This window comes from Oreochromis aureus, linkage group 1, assembly GCF_013358895.1.
Source record: "Oreochromis aureus strain Israel breed Guangdong linkage group 1, ZZ_aureus, whole genome shotgun sequence".
Lineage (NCBI taxonomy): Eukaryota > Metazoa > Chordata > Actinopteri > Cichliformes > Cichlidae > Oreochromis > Oreochromis aureus.
The window spans coordinates 29,354,504-29,375,247 of record NC_052942.1 but is presented as its reverse complement, the minus strand read 5'-3'; the positions used below and the strand labels follow the sequence as shown (position 1 = coordinate 29,375,247).

The 20,744-nt window shown below is 39.9% G+C and overlaps 1 protein-coding gene across 1 annotated transcript in view; it reads left to right on the top strand.

The window, feature by feature from the left end:
• The window catches only part of nfatc3a (nuclear factor of activated T cells 3a), a 58,999-nt gene extending 38,935 nt beyond the window's left edge, over nt 1-20,064 (top strand). Inside the window, exons 7-10 of the mRNA XM_031732781.2 lie at nt 2,913-2,968; nt 3,098-3,224; nt 5,864-6,946; nt 16,895-20,064. Coding sequence (XP_031588641.1) covers nt 2,913-2,968; nt 3,098-3,224; nt 5,864-6,946; nt 16,895-16,944 — 1,316 coding nt within the window. The 3' untranslated portion in view covers nt 16,945-20,064. The remainder of the gene's footprint in view (nt 1-2,912; nt 2,969-3,097; nt 3,225-5,863; nt 6,947-16,894) is intronic.
• Nucleotides 20,065-20,744: the final 680 nt, after the last annotated feature.

The window sequence follows — 20,744 nt, the reverse complement described above, 5'->3', positions numbered from 1 at the left end:
CGTCCAAACAAAGAAATCTGTGGTCTTTTTGTTATTACTGTTCTTCTACTGTAGTATTTGTTACATAAACCAACCCTCTGATTCCTGTTTACTCATGCACACACTTTGCCCCACATTTAGAAAGAGAGCTTTTGCATTGTAAAACATTGTTTTACAATGAAAACGTGTTGTAGATGTAGCCTCAGTTAAACCCCCCATCGTATTCATCCAGTCTCTGTTAAGTGGGCCTCTTTCTCTGCCTTATCCTTTCCTTCTTTTGTACACGACTCTATAACAACAAATATAATAGCTGTTACTTGGGATGGAAATTTTAAATGCATGAGTTTTGTTGAGCCAGTCTCTGCTTGCCTGAGGCACTTTTGTGATGAAGAGCTACAGAATCAAGTTCACACATGGCAGAAAGTTTGAGTGATGTTTTTGTGAGTGAGTGAGTGAGTGAGTGAGAGGCATTTCAAAAAAAAAAAATAAAAAATTAAGGACAAAAAAAAGCAGCCTGGAGGAATGTGTTTAGCTCTTTAAGGTGTACCAGGTGAAGCATGGCATAGAAATGTTGCAAGTGGAAACCTTCAAGAGGCACATCTTGGGTAGGGAGAAAAGCTGGTGCATGAACGCAGTGGACTGTGGAAGAAGAATATGAAAGGAGAGAGGGCAATAATGTTGATTGGATTTGTGTAAACGATCTACCTCATTATGACTAATCCCCCTGCTTTTAGTGCAGAAAGACACTGATTGGAATAAGTATTGGAATGGAAGAAAAAAGAGAGGCAATGACAGATATTTTTCCACGGTTTCTCATAATTGAGGGACAACAGATTTATGAAAAACTGGAGAGATTTGCCCACTGTCACTCTTACTTACATTGCAAGATGATACTAAGTAACTTTACTATATACAGATACAGATCTAATCTGTATCTTAGTTGGAGTGAAAGCCTATTAAAGGAGATAGATGTTTAGGTTTGTTAGGTTTTGCATAGTTTTAGTGTGTATCTTGTTCTTTGTTAATTTAATGCAATATACAATAATTGGAGATGGAAACACAATTACACCAATTTACGCATATATATTTGTTGTTGCTACTCTTCATCAAACACTGATGTTAAAGTAAGTCCATAACTGGTATGAGTCAGTTTTTACAAGCATGACTGTTTATAGAAGGGGTTTGACTTTAAAGGCTACCTTGAATTGTTTCAAATACAGCCTGGTTACTCCAGTGTTTCAGCTGTAGCTTTTTAAAAAGAAAAAGCCCACAGTTGCAACATACAAAGCAATCACCCTCTATATTTTTATTCGGTCTCCCAGCACAATAAGAGCATGTTCTTTCCCTCTGACTGGAGTGTGCAGGGTGTCTCAATGATCCGAGTCATTGTCTCAGTGGTGGTATGAGGCTCCTGTTGAAGCTTGTTGTCTGACAGAGCATGTGGGGCCCTTGCTCCTGCCTGTTGAATGTCAACATGCTGTGCTGCTATAATGCACTGCTGTCGGCTTCAAAGGCATTCAAGGTCATTTTCTTCACTGAGGGGGAAAAAAATTCTCTTTTTATCAACAGGTTAAGCTCTTCTTTTGCAATCAAGTGAATCTGTCTAATGTGCTTACTACAAGTAAGGCTAATGTTCTGTGTGATCAGTATACCTTCTAAAACCCATAGTTGATTTTGGTAGAATATGTTGCAATGACTGTAACTTGCCTCTAAGACTGCTTAGTTTGCAGGGATCTACATGTAGGTTAGGCCTCTCTGCAGACTTGTTGCAGATGCCTGAAAGTGGTATTTGGGGGAATCCTTTGGTTTTTGTGGAAGAGGCTGTGCAGGTGCATGTTTTACTTGCACCATGTAGGCACCCTGAAAAAAGGTTCTCAGAACCTTCACAGACATACTGAAAAAAGTAACTGCAAATTAACATAAGCTAAAAGGTAATTGGGTAGTTTATTTGTCACAGTTCATATTCTTCTCAATGGTGCAGTGACTGATTTCTTCCAGCCAGAGTCCAAGCTTGTCAGTGTTTTCACCCCAGCTGCTTCCCTTCAAGCAGCTGCCTCTGAGGTGTCTGGCCAAATAATTAGATCCCTCATAGGAAAACTGGAAAAGAGGTTGTCCAGCCAGAAACCTGGCACTTTAAAGTTATTTTAAAATAAATGCAATTATTCCACTGCTGTCTCCATAATTTTAACCAGGCAAGACAAACAGCATGATATTTGGATTACTAAAGGCTCAGAAGCCCGATTTTCTTCATAGGGCTTTTGGGCTTTTTAATCTACATTATTTTGACGTCTCCTGATATTCTGAGTAAACTGAAATTTTTACTTTTCCAGGGCCTTTGGCTCTTTTTGAGCCATACTTAAGAAGGCTGAAAATAGAAAGACTCTGCAAAACAAGTTTAAAACAACATACTTTAGAGTCTCTGAATTAAAGTGCTTTACTCAGTAGTGATCATGTATAGCCTGGCGTTTTAGTTAGTTAATCATTTTCTTACTGTATTTTATATCCCTCTTTTAGTGTATTTCAAAGTTGCAAAGATTCAAGTTGTGTTTGGCCTGAAGTGGTATTGTAGTGATGCGATAAAGTGATGCCGTCTACTTCACCATTATAGGTTAGCTTCCATGATTCACGCACACAAGTTCTCAGTCAATTCTTCACCGAAACTCTGCTTCACTTTGTTGTTTTTAGCCGGGCTGCCACTCAGGAGCAGTTGAAGATTTTCTTGATATATTAGTATAACCTAATGTGTGCAGTTTCCTTTTTCATTTTGAGACAGTGCTGATGATTTCAAAAATTCAAAAACAAACTTTGGAGTCCCTTTTATGTGCTTTCAAGAATTTTAACTTTGACATTACAATCTCAGTCAATCTACAGTCTCTTGCTTCTTTATGCAGCCTTTTCCTTTTCCTAAAAATTCTAAAAACCATTCTTTCCAGATGGACGACCACAGTGGGAAGTTGAGGCAAAAATAATCCGTGAGAAAACTCAAGGTGTAAGTAGTTTTTTTTTTTTTTTTAGTTTTTTTTTAACCTGTGCAGTTACATTATGGCTTTTTTTTTTTTCCACAGTGCTTTTAACTTTGTGATATGTTTCATGACAATAAGTCTCAATGTTTTTGTAGTCATGCATTGTGGTTGAGGTCCCTCCGTACCACAGTAAGAGTGTGAGCTCAGCCGTGCAGGTGCAGTTCTATGTCTGCAATGGCAAGCGGAAAAGGAGCCAATCACAACGCTTCACTTACCTTTCAGGTGAGTTGAAATGTTCTTGTGTTTTTTAACAGAGCGGCTAAGGGTCCTTAAAAGTCTTAAGAACAGATTTATAAAGAAAGAGCTTTAAAAAAATGTATCTTAAATTTAGTTTTGAGGAGTTTGGGCCATTTCTGCACATTAAGATCACACAATCCATCAGGACTGTTAACACCCTGGTATTTTTGGAGCAGACCAAAGTCTGATCCACAACCCAATCTAGGAAGTGAAAAACAAATATTAGATGAAGGTGATGATTATAGCTCACTTCAAGATTTCTCTTTCACCAGCACTTTTAGTTTCTAGAAATGCTACAGAAATTTATCAATTAGACCTGTAATTATAAATGAAAGTCTTCATTATTCAAGACAGAAAGCAAGGTGCTATTATGACTTGGTGACGATGTAAAAGGAAGTAGTGTTGCATAGTCTATTGGAATTGTTATGGTTTCGTTTATTAACCAAAAAACAGCATTATTCTAGTTACCTAATTACTTAATTAGCTTAATTGATGTTTAATCTGATTTGATGGTGTTTTAGACTAAAGGACCACATGAGGCATTGGGCGCATAGTGAAAGTAAAAGCATTTTACCTTCGGGTTGTGTCAGACTAATAGTAAATGTTCAGATGATACTGCAGATTCCACGTACTATTGTAATACTAAATGTCTTGTAGCTTATCAAAGATTTAGTATTTGTTGATGTTAATAAACATATGTAAAGAGCGTTTGAACATGTTTGTAAACACAGGATTTTTTTTAGAGTCTATAGTCATAAGTTTATTTTTTCTTAATTAAGAAAGTACACAATTACTTCATTTATTATTTTTGCAATGTGAGATAATACTTTAAGTATTATTTGGCATTGCTCCACGCTTGTGTGACACTCCCAAGTTAATGACAAAAGTTTGAGACATCATGTTGCACGCTTCTCCACGGGGGCTTTGCTAACCTCGTTTCTTTCTTTCTCTCTCCAAAGAAAGCATTGCTGTGGTTTAGAGAGGGCTCTTCCACTAACAATAACATTAACACCTGCCAACTGTTTATTTTGTAAAGCTTTCTCAATCCAGAGCCAACCGTTTTTTGTTTTTGTTTTTTTTCCTGACATGCACTGCATTTGCATGGGGTTTTTACGATACAGATCTTTTGCTATCCAGGAAACTTTTATTATACATTGAGTGTGAGTTACGGAGTAAAGTGTACTTTTTTTCTTAAAACGTGAAGGAACTCAGTCTTAACATTTTATTGTTAAAGTTTCTTCAATATTTCAAAGCCTTTTTTGGATCAAATTTATGTCTTGTTATTAGATATTGTTATTGTTTTTTTTTTTTCCCTCATAAAGCAAGTCAAACTGAAAACATAGTTGGCGGAATATATTGACATGTGAGCATTTTGTGCAACACATCCAAACCCTTACTTTCACCGCAGCAGTGTGTATAATTGTGTTTGTGTGTGTGTGTTTATGTGTATAAGCAGCCTTGCCCATCCACCCACCCAGCCTTTCTGTTTGCAAGCACGCCCACTCTGCACAGGCAGTTCCTGTTTTCCCCGTTGACAGATTAGTTCAGCCAATTACAGCAGAGTAGAATAACCCTGCTCAGTCAGTCAAGATGGGTCGCTGACACCGCTAGTGTCACCACGGACACCGCCTCCTTTATTGTGGCAAAAGTAGAAAAAAGAAATCAGCTAATCAGTCGGTTTCATGTTTCATCGTGGGCTGCTGCAGAGGCCCTGGCCCAATTTAAGAATGTGTTCTGAGAAAACTTGGAGAAAAACTGATAAACAAATAACCTTTGTTACTGTTTTGGGTTTTGAAATCGCTGCATTGTCATTCAGGTAACTGGGATAAACCTCACATATTTGGACTGAATTTTTTATACATTTCGGAAAATAAAAGATGAAAACATCTTGAGCTTACTTATATACTGTTTATACTTGTATTCCCTGGCTCCTTTTCAAGCCATTTCAAGTTTAGAAGCACCGTTACTGTGCCTCTTGCCTTTTAATCCCAGAAAGTGAGTAAAAGCACAGTCAGTGAACTCGTTGGTTCTGTTGGTCTGATCCGGGCTGGGGGGCATTCAGCTCCTCTTCCCACACAACACTTCACATGATGGCAGCCAGACTGACAACATATGCTCTCTCTCTGATTCAGAGCTGGATAAAAATAAAACTCACTGTCACAAGGCACCAGATTGGGAAATAGGTTACTGATTGGCATAGCAGTGCTCTAAGCTGTCACAGTAAAAGGAAATGGCCCCATTTAGTATAAAAAATATGGGAGGCTTTTTTTTTATTCTCTAAAAGGAGATCAAATTCAAAATACATACTTTTCAGAAATTCTGTTTACTGCTTCAAGGGTCTTTTGGTCTACTTTCAGCCTTAAACCACAATTCAGAGGAAACTAGTGGGACCTGAAAATATGGAAAAACTTAAAATTGCAACTCACTTTTGTAGCTGGTTTAGGTCTTTGGACTACTATACCTGAAGCATAAATAGCAGCGATATTGTTGATAACACTACGGCTTGATAAATGTATGTCTTGCTTTTATCTATTTTCTTGCTGAATTTGGTTGGTAGTCATAACTGACAGTGTGAATTTTCTCATTTCCCTTCCTCCTGTCTGTGTGTACCTCTGTCCCTTTAGTTATGGTTAAACAGGAGCACAGAGACGAGCTGGACCTTCCTGCGGTACCTCCTATTTCCATGCCCATGGCACATGCTGGCAGTCTGGTGCGCACCCAGCTGCCTTCTCCTGAGCTGGGCCACCCATCGGATAACCTTCTGTCCAGCTCCCCTCATGGCCTGGCCACGGGCTCCGGACCTGGCCTGCTACCCGTGCAGACCCCCTGCCCCTCCCTGGGCTCCCCATCTTTCCAGCACCTGCCTCAGCTCCAGGGTCACATTTTGCATCACCCCCCTGCAGACTGCCAAATGACGTACCACCCGAACTCTGCTCCCCCTCCGCTTTCTGTTCCTCCTCATTCCTCCTACCAGCCCATGCAGCACAGTCATGGTCACAGCCTGCCCTTCAATGGCCAGCCCAGCCTTTCTCCTCAGGGCTATGAGAGGATGCCATTTCAGCAGAGTCCCAGTGCAACATCACACCCAATGGGCATGGGAATGGTGTACCCCTCCTCCCCTTGTTCCTCACCAACCGCTCCGTCCTCTTCAACAACCAACCCCATTGAGGGTTCCCCACAGAGCCAGCAACCCCTCTTTACTCCCTCATGCTCACATCTCCAAACGCTGGGAAGCTATCACTGCTCTCCCACCCAGGTGCCCTCTCCAGGTGGACACCCCCTAACAGGGCAGCACACCACACCATTGCAAAGAGCCATGGGCTACCACCCAGTTAGTCAAAGATCAGCATCCTGTCCCACAACGTCCAGCGCCCCTCCTCCAAGGATGGTCCCCTCTCCCCATTCTGGGCCTTCTTCTCCTCAGCTCCACTCATTGCCGTACCAGTCTCCCACCTCATCTTCACCCACCTCATGCGGCAGTCCTCTGGGGCCCCTCCAACAGCAACATTCAGGACAACTTTCTCCCCAGGCTACAAGCCCAGTCATGACTAGCCTTTCTCCGGCAGGAGTGGGCCCTCTGGTTCATCCTCTAAGCCCTCAGGGGCCCTTCCAATCAGATGGGGAGAGGCTGAACATTAAACAGGAGCCAGAGGACAGGGAGCCCACCTTCCGCTCCATTGGCTTACAGGACATCACACTGGATGATGGTGAGATATATGACCTTATATTCTCAAAACATTTCCTGTGGGTTTAGTTTATATTGCCTAGGCTCAGTAGCTACCTTATATTTTAATAAACAGCGAAACACTTGTAACCTGTGGGAGAAAGTTCAATGTTTACAACTAGCTGCCTTCACTATTTTAACTGTCATTACATAAAAAGGAAGAGCTGAACTCATTCAAATTTGACTGTCTTTCAGAAGTAACACAAAACAGACAAAGCAATCTGAAATAGAGATTACTATTGTTACACTATTATTCCATCAACCTTTTATTTTTATTTTTTTATCATGCTTCTTTCTCTCTGCAACCCTATTTTGTTCTGTGTAACTATGCGTCTTTGACTCTCACTCTTCAGTTTTCTGTCAGTCCAGCCTTCAACTCTCATTATCACATTTTCCTATCCTTTTACACAAGATATTTAGAGCACAACCATCTGTGATCAATCTCATTTTCAGTCTGAAACAAGGGACCGCTCAGGGATTAAATTTACCCTACAATATGTGACGCACAAGATAAATTTGTACCTGATGATGTAAAACAATACACAGCACCAGTTGTTGTATTTTCAAGAGGCTGAAACCTTGATGCCTGATAACAGTGATAGTGTTTCATCTGTCACTGCAGTGCACAGTTGTGTACACAGGTTCATTACTGAGGGGTCTTGTGACTTCGTATTGGGTAACATAGACACAATAAGACTGATAGCTGTAGTATCATATTAAAGGGTCTAATTGTGGACTACAGAGCTTCTGTATCTGTGGCAGCAGTTTGGAGATTAATTACATTTTGAATGTTTTGGCTCCTTGGAGCTGAAGGCAGGGAGAGGATTGCATCATTTTGTGCTACTTGCAAAGACTGTGGCTGGAACACGACGACTACGTTTGTGTGCTGCTGCAGTAATTACATCCTGTGTGTGCTTGTGTGTACGTGAGTGTGTGTGTACCTGCGCTAACAACTCTAATTAGCATGCTCAGAAGAACTTGTTGACTTAACTATTGACCATGAAGTCAGCACATGCATTTAGCACCTTTTTTTTTTCTCTCATCCATGAACTTCTCGTCCTAAAATATGTTAATCCACACCGTTCTAAGTCACCTACCTCCTTATCTGTAGGTTGTGTTACCACTACTGACATATTCAAATGAGAGTTCTGAAGATTTAGGGTTAATAAGTAGCCTGGCAAGGCTATGTAAGGGAAGTGTGATACTGCGTTCTAGAAAGGGTCAGTCTCATTAACACAGCACTGCTCTCAGTAAGTCGTGTGAACAGCTGCTGGAGTTCAATAGTGCATAAAACTTACATATAGCTATTCCCTTTTCACAGCCTCATTCATGTGCACACATGAAATCTGTTTAGCCGCATTTTTTTTCTACATGAAACTTTAGCGCAGTTTTATTCAGCCTCTGCCCCTGTCAAACACGGAGACACAGTCACTTTGAAAGTAGCTGCCTGTACTCAATCTCTTATTAAAAAAAAGTGTGAAAAAAGTTTGTGAGTGACACAGTTCAGACGGGAATGTAAGCTCTCCCTTTGAGCCTGTGGCTAAAAATAGCTTTCTGTGCCAGCCCAGCTCTGTAGGCCATGTTTTGAAGTAGAAATGTGGAGTTTTTACCCAGCTCTGAGTTTTAGGAGGTCGCAGCACTCTCTCTTAAGTAGACCACATACACCCCAGTTTGGCAGACAGCAAATTTTACCATAAGAGTTCATGAATTCATGAAGCGTGACGATAAACCTGCATTCTGATTTCATAATTTGAAAAAAATAATCTAAAATTATTATTTTTGAACGATTGCACATAATTATCATTCGTTTTCTGATAAAATGCGTGTTGTGTTTAGAAGAGTTTGTTCTCTGACTGGTTTCATATAGACTCACTATTTTTGCATGGATGTCCATCACACTTAAGCTCAACTTTTGCTGTACTACCATAGACCTAAGTCAGCGATAGAAGAGGGAATACAAATGTGTAGAAAACTGCTCTGATTAGCAAGCAGATGGCACTTGTGACGCACACCATAGCATGCGCGAGATGTGTGTCTTGGTGCGTGTGTTAGGGAGAGATTGTGTGTATTGTGTTTGTGTGCATCTTTTTGATATTGTGGAGGGGTGTGTGTGTGTGTGTGTGTGTGTGTGTATATGCGCCTGCCCGTACAGAGCAGGAGACACAGGAGGTGAGAAGACAGACTGACAGACAGATGGACAGACAAGTCCTGAATCCAAACCCACTGCAGGGTCACTCAACTGAGACGTTCAATCTGAAATGTTCTTGGAATCTGAAATTAAATTGACGTGTAAACTGAATAATTTAATGCTTATGTACAATGTGTAATGTACATTTCAAATTTTCATTCCTGTCTAAACACAGAAGTGTATCTTTGGAGAAACAGCACTTAAGATGTATATAAAAATAACATGGATACATAATTTCTTCTTTGTGATACATGGGCAGCCATGCTTTATTTTTATTAGGCTTTGCAGTGAAAGACCATAAGCCACAAAAGCAAAGAAGTATCTTCTCAATGTAAAAGCAACAAGAGATTTAACAGAGTGTTGCTAAAATATGGAGCTTTTTTACTGCTTTGATGTCTGAAAACAGGACAGAATATAATTGGGTGGTGCCTCAATGGAAAATGATCAAAGACACCGGTTTTTGTAACAAATATTTGTCACATTTGGTGTATAGAGCGAGGTTTATCAGAACTTTAACCAGAAAATGAATTATAGTTTCCGTTTAGGTGCCGTATACGTGATTAATAGGTTTATAATCCGTGAGCTTGTCAGGCAGGTTTTCCAAGCATCTATATATTCACGTCTGTTTGGTGACTATATGAGCATGGTAGCGGCTTAAAGAATGCATAGTGGTCATGGTGACAGAGTCTGAAGCTGTTTTGCTGCCAACCTGTGCACTTAACTAATTAATCTGCACGTGACTGTCTTTATGTTTGCAGAGCACAGCTGGGAAAGAATAGCATGTGTGTTATTGGCTTTGTTTGCATGTGAGCAGTTGCTGTAGTGTCGGCACTGCGCGCAGCGTGTGTCCACAACAAAAGCCGGTCTTTTGTCAGCGCTGCCCTGCCCAATTTCATAGCTGCCCCAAACTGTGAGCTATGGCTTTGAGGGTTAATAATAGGCAGAGCCCTGCTGCCTGCACTCCTCGAGGCAGAGACACCGGCACAGTAATGACACAGAAACATGCACATTGAGCGACACGTATCATCCTGTGGATGTCATCAAATATGCCAGGCAGTGTCCATGAACACATCTTTAAATATATGTTTTTATTGTCCTGTTTTTCTGTGTTTACAAGGAAATAGACTGCATACAAATGAAAAAGTTTCACCAGCTGTTGCTAAAAGCACAAAAAGCATTTTGTGGTGGAAGAAAAGTCTTCACATGTTGGGAGAATTTTTTTTTTTTTTTGCTCCATCTTTGTTGCTCATTATGCACGAATAGCTCCACACAGATTTATTCCCTAAGCAACATTTTTGCACTAAAAAATGTGCTTGCTCGTTATCTAAAGATCACCACTAATCTCTTCTATGTTCAGTATGATGGTGAACGCAGCACTGGTTTGGCTTAGCTTAGCTTTAATAATAGAGTTGGGTTATGAAGCAGCTAGACTGTCTATACCATTATCTGACAGAATCCACTCACCAGCTCAGTAGTGCTGCTTCACACATGCGTAAGAGTTTACAGAGTTAATTTACTGGGCCACTTCATGAAGTCTACACTTAAGCCCAAATGAAAGTGATACTTGTTTCTTTAACAGAAAGATAATGTGTTGTTAAGTCGTGTGTGAAGGTGCTAGCAGATGGATTACTTTCACAGAAAATGAGACAATTTTTTCCCGTTTCCAGTATTTGTGAATTCACCAGCTGTTGTAGTTTCATATTAGCAGACAGAAATAATTTGGTATGTACCAGGTAATGAGAGGCACGTTATAATGCCACCGAAACCAACAACTTCCCATTTTGCTTATCTTTAAATGATAAACCGTCATTTGTTTATTTAAAGTCATTTCATGATGTGCATCCTGCACATGATGTGTGCACCCTGAATGCTGCAAAAGAGCTGAGAACTGGAAAGTTCGTAATAAAAAAAAAAAAGTGGTGAACTGGCCACTCACCAAGTAATCCAAAAAGACCTTTTCTCAGCAGTTGGCCCTCCAAGGGGGGGAAAGCCAGTAAATATTGGATTTACCTTTGAGAAATGCAGCTACAGCTTTCTCTTAAATTAAATTAAACATAAAATTAGACTTTCAAATACCTTTTTGTCTTTGGATCCTTTTCTAAACTGTAATTCGTTGATATTTTTCCTTTAAAAAGGAATGAAAAGTTCATTTGTAGAGTCACCATCAGATTAAAGTCATTTACAGAAAACTATTTTTTTTCATGAAAAAACAGAAATAAATCAGTTGTTTTGTGTGACAGCATGAAATCTGTAACACATTCTGAGTTAGAGACTTCATGTTGCCATTAGGCAGAAGAATAACACAAATAACCCCAAACTCCTGATTTGCTGGCATAAAAAAACAGCAGTGAAAGGAAAATAGATTTCCATTAAATGCCACTGCTGCTCTTTAAAAACAATGGCAAACATTTGCTGGTCTTTTCCCCTCAAACAAGTGGAAAAGGACTTTCTGTGTCATCTTTCCACACAATTAGGGTCTTAAAGAGTTTAATGCAGAGGTCTTGGCAGAGGCAACCTGGTATGGAGACAGTGCCAGTTGCTGCATTTTTCGTTAGAAGGGGAAGCCTAGAAATCCCTCTGTGGTAATAAAAGTAGTTTAGCTCGTTCATTTTTTAAAATATTTTATTTTTAAATATGCACATGATATTATTTTGGAAAGTAGCACTGCTGCTTTTGTGGTTAAGGTTTTTCAGAGTTTTGTCTCTGTTGCTTTGTTGACAGTCTGTTTTTTGTGCTCTTAAGCCAGGTATGGAGCATTGGTGCTCAACTGGAAAATTAATACTAGTCACCACATTTTCATGGTGCACAAGTAAGGACTTGACAGATTGTAGTGAAGCAGATTTCGCTCCCCTTGTAAAGCTGTGGAAATGTGTGTTTGCAAGCTTTTGTGTGTGTTTGTGCCCGTGAGCTTTCGGTGAGTCACTTTAGCCTGTTGATGCTACATTGCCGCTGCATTCCTGCTTGGTAGCCAAAAATATTACAGGAAAAATAATTTTCTTCTGTTTGTTCTAATGCCTCTAAATCTAAAAGATTTCCTGCTTTGCTCCTGAAATATCTTTGGATGTTAGACTTACTAATGAAAATATTTGAAGAACCCAATAGTATATACATTTTATTAGTGGTGTGGGCTTTGGAGATGCCCCCAAGTGGCCATTCAAACTCCAGTGGTTTCTGTTTTAAAACTCTGTCTTCCGGTCATCGGCTTAGTGGAACCACAATTCTGTGTCCTCGTTGAAAGGCGAGAGTCTTGCGAATCACTTACCGTTAGATCAAATGGGAAATCCACAGATGATTCACAGAGATGAGTGACTTTGAGAAACTGAGACTTTGTAAAGAGCTTCTCCGGTATGCTCTGTGCCCTCACCCACCCACTCACTCACTCCAGAAGTAAAATTAAAATGAAGCATAAAGGGATCACAGAGAAGCAGCTGAGATGAAGGGTAAATGGAAAAAAAAGGAGGGGGAAAGACTTTTCCGGAGCAAGCCTGGAAGATTTCAATACCAGTTCTATCAACTGACCGTCTATTTCCAATGTGTGTGATCAGTCAGTGGCTCTTTTACTTAAAGTTTGCTCTCATAGACGAGGCTTTGTGAGGATGTGTGCATGTCATTACAGGGCCCTGCAAGTGGAAACTGTGTGCTTTGATATTCCCTGTTGCAAGCAAACCGAGTCTTGCTTCCCTCTGTTCCCTTTGCGCCAGTGTTTCCATTGTGGCATGTTGTCTTCATTTGCTGGACCGAAGAATCACTCAAACTCTGAGCTATTTGCTTAAGCCGCACTGCCAGGGTAATGTTTTTAATGCCTGGGTCAGGGAACTTTTTTCAGTGTGTCATAAAGAGTTTTGATAATTACCCACTTTCCATTTCGACAGAAGACATGTTTATCGTACTGAATGACCATCTGCCTGTTTCACTTCTGTTTTGCATTTTGGAAATCTTTTCAATATGCCTCTTTTGACATGCACTTTAGAAACGTGAGCTAACCCAGTCACAGTGGTCTCCTGCTAGATGTGAAACCTCCTTTCAGGGAAATTTAACAGAGCCCCTGATACCACTTCAATCACAATATGCAGATTTGACAACAAATTCATTTCTCACTTAGCAGTTTATTTCTAAGATTTAAAATCTGCCTGACATTTTGTACCCACACTTTTTTTTTCCCCCTGGGTTTGAGGTATTATCTATAATATTCTGGACCTTCTTGCTCGTTGTGACTCTTACCGAGTCTACGGGCAGCCAGTAGTGGTGCTCATCTCAAAGAGTTTTGTCTTTCTCCTGCATTGAAAGACAAACTTCTTTCTTAATTGTGCTGGAAACTACACAACAGTGTATTGCTAAAGATTGGATGAAAAAAAACATCTGCATACATGGCGACTGGAAAAATCGTCTTCCCTCTAAATTAACGTCTTTAATCATGCCACGCAATCAATGACTAAGAGAGGAGGCAGCACTTTGTGGAAAAGGGTTCGTTTTGTTCTTTTCAGTCAGTTAAAGGATTTAAATCTGTTAGCTCCCAGAGGATGGAGTGATCTGATTGTAGCCTTTACTAGCAGGAGTAACTGTAGTAGTGGTAGTAGGCTGACTGCAGATGTATATTTTGACTAGGGAGCCCCCCTCCCAGTCATCTGCAGAGGATCTCCCTTCGGCTGAGACATTCAGAGCCACAGTTACTACAACAGGCAGCGCTGAATCACTGGTTTTCTGTTGCACCGTCATGAACAATACCAGTAAACCTGAGAAAATACTATGGCATATGAAACCAGTCATAGCTTATGTGCGACTCAAACCTCTGTTTCACTTCTGGTTATTGATGTGTGGAGCTCCAGGTTAAATTGAAGCATAGATTATCTGTTGCTCAGTGATGAGGGAAACATTTTATTTTTACAGACTGCAATGATTGCTCAGTTGCTTACTGTTGCTTGCTGGTTTTGGCCTTGTTCTCCTTAGAGATAAGCGTTTTGGTTCACTGACCTGCTAGTTCTAGTTTTTAGTCCACACGTTATAACTTTTGTTATGAAACTGAAGCTGTTCCAAGTAGTTTGTTGAATTGAATGAGAAGGGAAACAGAAAAGAATCGTAAATGGGCAGAGGTGGAGTAAACTCCTTTCCGTTGTATGTCTCTTTTGAGATGGAAATTCTCTTCCAAAATAAGTTCTGCTTATTTCCGACGGCCCCACACGAAATCGTGCAAATTTACATCGAGCGCCGATGTAATATCGAGACCGAAGCCTCATGAAAATATTTCTGACAGTTCATTTTGGGAAACCTCACTAGAGGGTTTTTTTTTTTTTTTTTTTTGAGAAAACAAATCGAATCGAAATGAGCGGAATAAGTCTAAACTTTAGCTGGGTTTTGTGAATTTTTTATGCTAATTCCTTCTTCTTTTTTTGGGTCTCTTCTTACGTATTTATCGGTCGATAGATTAATGTTTGCCTATGCAACAATCTAATCAGTACAGCGGAAAGTGATGAGTTTTTGCAGACGCCCACTTAATGTCGGTCTGTCGCACTTCACACTATGTTGCTCATATTCCTGTGGTATTAGGGCAGATTCACTCCCTTGAATAAACAGCGCTTACCACATAACGCTTAAGCTGTGCAGGTTTCTGACAGGCCTGTAAGCGCAACTCTGTAATGTGTACCTCTAATTTGATCCATCAGTGCTCACAGTCATGATTTTTCTTACACACTAATAGTAATTTAATTACGTTTAGTGTAGTTAAGTGCTATTAAGATATCTGGATTAAAAATGCAAGAAGTCAAATGTAAAACCTTTGTTGAACTTCATTAAACTGGTGTTACAGAAATAAAAGAAACTCAGTCTATAGCTGTGTCATTTTATCAATACAGCTGCTGCTCTGGCGGTCCTTTAACAGCTGTAAGATGCAGTTTATTTTGAGCCCAGCTGCAGCACTTGTCTTTCAAAAGGTCACGGCCTTTAAAGGAGATCTGTGGTCCTCCATCAGAGCTTTATTTCACATGAGGAATTATGTGACAAAGCAATGAACCAGTCCACTTGCATGTTATACGTCAAAGTTAGACTGTATGCTCAAAGGTAAATGTTTGCTTTGATAATCACACGGTAGTCTCATAAGTGCGTGGTGTTGCTGTGAGTGTGAGAGTGTGCGCGCGTGTGTGTGTGTGTGAACATGGTTGACATGGGAAAGGAAGAGCCTCCCACGCTAACAGGATGATGTGAGTGATGGTGGCCAGACACAAAAGCGAACAGCAGAAAACACAAATAAAGTACACCAAGGCACTAAATTGCGCTTCTGGTCCCATGACAGAGACTGTGACAGACAATCATGTGTTCAGTTTGAAAAAATGAACTTGAAGTACTCTTGAGTTTGAGGAGGCGGCAGTGAAGCTGTGAAACAGAAATAAAGGTTAACAAAATAAATGTTAAGACTTCTTTGTTTTGCTGAATTTATTAAGGTTGTGTTGCTTTCTTACTCCACTTATATTACTTTACAGCGTTTATGTGTGTTTGTGTGCGTGTTGTTAAATTTGAATATGGTTTCTTTTTTCTGAAGAAACACTCTTGGCTGGTTCATTTGCTCATCGATGACTAAGTCGCTCCCTGTCACATTTTTTAACTGAGTTACAGTAAAGCATTTGCTTATAAACTTCTCAGGAGTGGGGGCTTGATTTTGCACTATAGCTGCACATGTGGACAGAGTGGGGTGGAGAAGAGCTGCATTTTGATGGGCATGCACAGACATAGCTGCCTTTGAGTGCTGGTGTCACACTGGGCCAGAGGTCTTTGCTACACCCACCCAAACCAGTTTGCCGAGCCTGACTTCTACACTCTGTGTTTTTGACCTGTCATCGTGTCATTTAAAACACTTAGGGAAACCACATGAAGAAGTCAGAGGATAAAAGGTGAACTCATACATGTTGTAAGAATGGAAAAAAAAAAAAGAAGAAACATTCACCTCACATTTTCCATAAATTTAAAATAAATGAAAGTGTTCTTACTCTTTCTGTCCTCATGTCTTCCTCACCACGTCAAAGTAAAGCTGATTTACTTCATGGCTGCAGTTTTTACTGGCTCCCTGCTGTGTTTCTTGTGGTCCCAGTGTGAGTTCTGAATGGAGGCAGCAGATGTAAAACAACCATTCAGGCTGGCTGGATAACAGGCTGAGAAAGACTTGCTTGTTATTTATTTAAAATCAGGCTCTAACTGAGTGTGTTGAGTAATTAACCTCGCTGTGCCTGAGTGCCTCTCCGGGCTCAACAACGTGTTTAACAATAGATTGGTTTTACACAACCTTTTTGCCATGCTTACACACCCCATGAATGGGCCTGAGGAAATGTACTGAACCACCATTAAATCTCTAATGAAGTAATGGACGGCCCTGCTGGTTGGCCAGCTGCACAGGAGTGTGTGTTTATAGGAGTCAATGTGCTGTGCTAACTGCTAACATTTCTTGGACTCGAACACGGTTTAGAATTGGCACATTCAGTGAATGGAATAGTTTCTCTCATTTGTTATGTCAGGAGAGATTATATCTCACGTCAGAGCCATGACTTTGTGACCTTTGGGTTTGCCAGTTTTTTAGAGTATTTTTTTTCCCCATTTTAAGCTTTTGGCAGTTTGAATTTGCTATTTTTGTCCTATGAGGAACTCAGGGTGGAACTACACTGACCTCTGCTGGAAAGAAATGCACATGTTCTGACAAAATAATATATTTAAAGTTTTGAATATTTATAAATTTTTTTTTCTGTTTGTCTCCCTTCACAGTGAATGAGATCATCGACAGAGACATGTCCCAGTCCCCCAACCAGTCGTAGCTCGGCCCTTGCGCCAATCCCCTGCACCTCGTAAATCCTGCCACTTCCTCACCTCCAGTATGGACCCAGGTGCCGGTTCGGGTGCTGGTCCTGATGGAAGAAGGGGGTTGAAGAGAGACGATTGTTGTCAACGACTGAATACAGTTGGGAGAGTCTGTTCCAAACCACAAGGATTTGCAAGTTCACCAGCCTGAAGAAGACACTCCTCTGATTTCTTTTAAAACTGTTTGTCCTGTGTAGAGAACTTGATGCTGAACTACACAGATTAAAAAGAAAATGTGAGCAGGAGGATGTTGTAGCCATGCCAAGTTAGAGCCAGGGTAAAAACTGTCAGAGAACAATGAGAAACCGTTACAAAAACCTTCTTCTTCTTGAGCTCTTTAATGTTCAGGGCTGTCTGTGACCCTTTGTTAGGTGTGCGTATGACCCTTCAGAGCACCCAGTCTTCCTGACCAATCAGTTCTCACCTCTGTGAGTCTGGAGCACTCACCTTTTTTTAAGTAAGTTTATCTACAAGAGACAACTTAATGCGCTGTCGTCGCCCTCTCACCAGCATTGACCTTCGTGAATGAAGACTTGTCTTATGAGAATAAGAGATGCTCAGTAGTGCACAATCACAATGAGCCAGAAGGCTGTGGCAGTGCTCTCAGTGTTGCCAATTTCTCAGGCAACACTGTCTTAAGCACCAGGGTGCTATAAAATATTCAGGTTTAATTGAACATCAGCGAAAGTGTGGCAGAACAATTAAGAGGTGAAATTGGCTTAATATGATGAGAACGCCCATAATTATTTCAGAAAAAGCTTTGCTAGCCAAGCTTTGCTGTCAGGCTGAGTGAGTAAAATTTGCTGTGATGATGATGTCCACTCCCCTTCTTTCCCCTCCTGTAAATGATGAAAATATTCAGATTTAGAGGAGCGGGGTCCTGGCAGGTAGAACGAGCTCTTGTGGCACTGGTCTCTTTCGGATCTGCAACATTCCACATTTTTTTGTAATCTTGCAGCCGTGTAGATATCTGTACATTAATTCCCATACACCACCACCATACCCCATCTTTTCTTCTCCTTTCTCCTCTGTTTCTTCGCCTTCTTCACATTGAACAAATGCCTTATTACCAGTTAGGAGCTTTCAGTGGTGGCGAAAGCTTTTTGTTGTTGTTGTTTTGCACAGCAGGCTTTAAGTTTAACTGTTTCAGAAACCGATATGGGACTCGGATTACGCGGATGTGATTTCAGGAATCCCGATGAGGGAGAGTTGGAAGATGCATGAAGATGCAGATTATTTTGGTGTTGGAGAGAAGTTTTTTCATTGGTTCACAGACACAGAGCTTTCTGCCTCTGAAATTTCCCCAAATCTCCCAGGGCCCTTTGTGTGCCTTCAGTTTCCTAACAGCAGTCATACTTCTAGTGGTATGAGAGCTGAGGCGGCAATTATGAGAAAGTATTTATGCATAAAAATGTTTATGTATTGCACCCTGTTTAGCAATGAAAGCTGAAATCCTGGACTCCAGAAAAAAGGAATCGGATGTATCGGGGGTATTCCACATCCCTCCATTAAAAACAATCAGTCTTTGCTGATAACAATCCAAGACTCCTCCTCCATTGTTTCCAGGATTTATTTGTTCCCATTCTTTCTCTCCTCGCAGATATGCAGTGCCTGTACGGCAGCAATAACAAACCTGAGGAAAGAGCGTCTTCAGGCAGGTTTTTAGTCAGATATGACGTGGATGTGAACAGACACATACTGATTTTGATTTGAAGATTTCCACTGGTTTCTGCCTTAAGCTTGACAAGGGTGAGGAGAGCTCAGGAGTGTTTTCTTTAATTATGGTTTGAAGTGAGTTTCCAGGTGAAAATGATTATGCTATGCATTCAGACTCTGCCTATTGCCTTTACATAAGAAAAAAGACAAAAAAAAGACCTTGATGCCTATAGGAGTAGACTCTAGATGTGTTTTAGATGCTTGATTGATTCCGTTAGCATCCTGGATTCGTCCATCAGCCAATCAGCCTTGCCGAGGACGCGGTGCAAGCATCTTAATAGGTTCAGTTCTGAGTGAGTGTGCAGATGAGTGTTTGATGTTTGTACCAAATATGCTGTACAGAAGACAGGAATCTTAAGAGTCCTACTTTCAACAAGAGAAGCACACACATGTATTTTAGGCTATGCAAATTGTAACAGCAAATGTGAGATATGATGTTATATATGAGAAAGGAGATTATAAAATAGGTGTAAAGTTGCTTATGAACTTCACAGAGAAAAAAAACCTGAACCTTCAGATAGTGCGAGTATCATGTCACTATGTAAACTATTAGAATGCCTTAACTCTTGTTTGAAAACCAGTTTTCAGTGTGTCTGTATGCTGTTCTGGGTTGTTGTTATTTTTCTATGTGTAAGACATAAGAAGGTAACTATTACTATTATTTTTGTTTGATTTTTTTTTTTTTTTTTTTTTAGACGGAGTTGTGGACTTTAAGGGTAGGGTGGGAGGAAAAGGATGATTTTTTTTTTTTTTTTTTTTTTTTTTTGCATAAAGCTGGTTCTGCAGTTTGAAAGACGCGAGTCTACAAAAAACACAAAATAAACAAAACAAAATAAACAAAAAAACCCATAAAATTTTTTTAAAAATATATAATTAAAAAAAAAAAACTAAAAAGAAGCAAAACCAGCATTGACAGTAAACTCTGGCTGCTGCCCTCGTCTGTCATAACCAAAGACCGAACAATTTGTTCCCACTTTACATAATAGTAAAGCAACAGAGACTGTACAACTCTATTTTTGATACTTTGAAATGGATGTCATTCCTAAAAAAGGTGGGGACATGAGTGTCATGTCATATATACGTGTGTATATATATATATATATATATGTATATACACATATATACATACACAATATAGAATGATATGATTGTTTTGTAAAAAAAAAAAATAATAATAAGGGAAATACAGGTTTAGCTTATGTTTACCAAGCCTTGTATTGTCATTTCTTGTATATTTTGTATGTTTCAATTTTTGTAATTTTTAAGACTGCAGTGCTTTTTGAAATTATTCAAAGGGAATAATACCTTGCATCATACTGTAGACTCTAGTGTATGTCAATAAAACCAAAAGCTCAGCCATGGCTTTGCGTCACCTCACTCTTTTCATCGATCACTCTGAGATACAACTTTATTTTATACAACTTTTCTTTGTATTTTGCTAAGTTAATGGTAAATTGGTGAAGTGATTTTATTAATGTTCAGAAACATTATTCATAAGCATAGGTGGAAGTTCAATATATAAGTAAAAAAACACAGTTTGTACAGTTCCAGTGAGCTTAAACATCAATGTTTTGATATTCGTTTTATTTATTTAACACTATAGGCAAGCTCCCCATCCCTCCACTCAGACCATTTGATGATGAAGCTTCAGTGAACAGTAGGTGGATGAACTGAAGGACCAGATTCATCTGTCAGCTCCGGCATCAGGTCTTGCTTTCACACTGGTTCATCACCTTGGGTTAGGTTGCTTTTTTTGTTCTTGAATGATTCATAGGTGATTGTTAAGTGGCTTAACAAAGAAAACATCCATGTGATACAAGGACCAGACTGAAAATACGTAAACAAAAAAAAAAAAAAAAAAAAGCAGAAACGTTGAAAGCCAGAAGAACTACTAAAGACTATTTTAAGAAATGATTGTCTGACAAACTATAAAGAAATAAGGGGTGGCTCAAGACTTTTACACAGCAGCCTACTGTACTCGATAAATACAAGGAAAAAGGAACCACATATGAACATCTCATCTTACTTTTTTACCCAGACC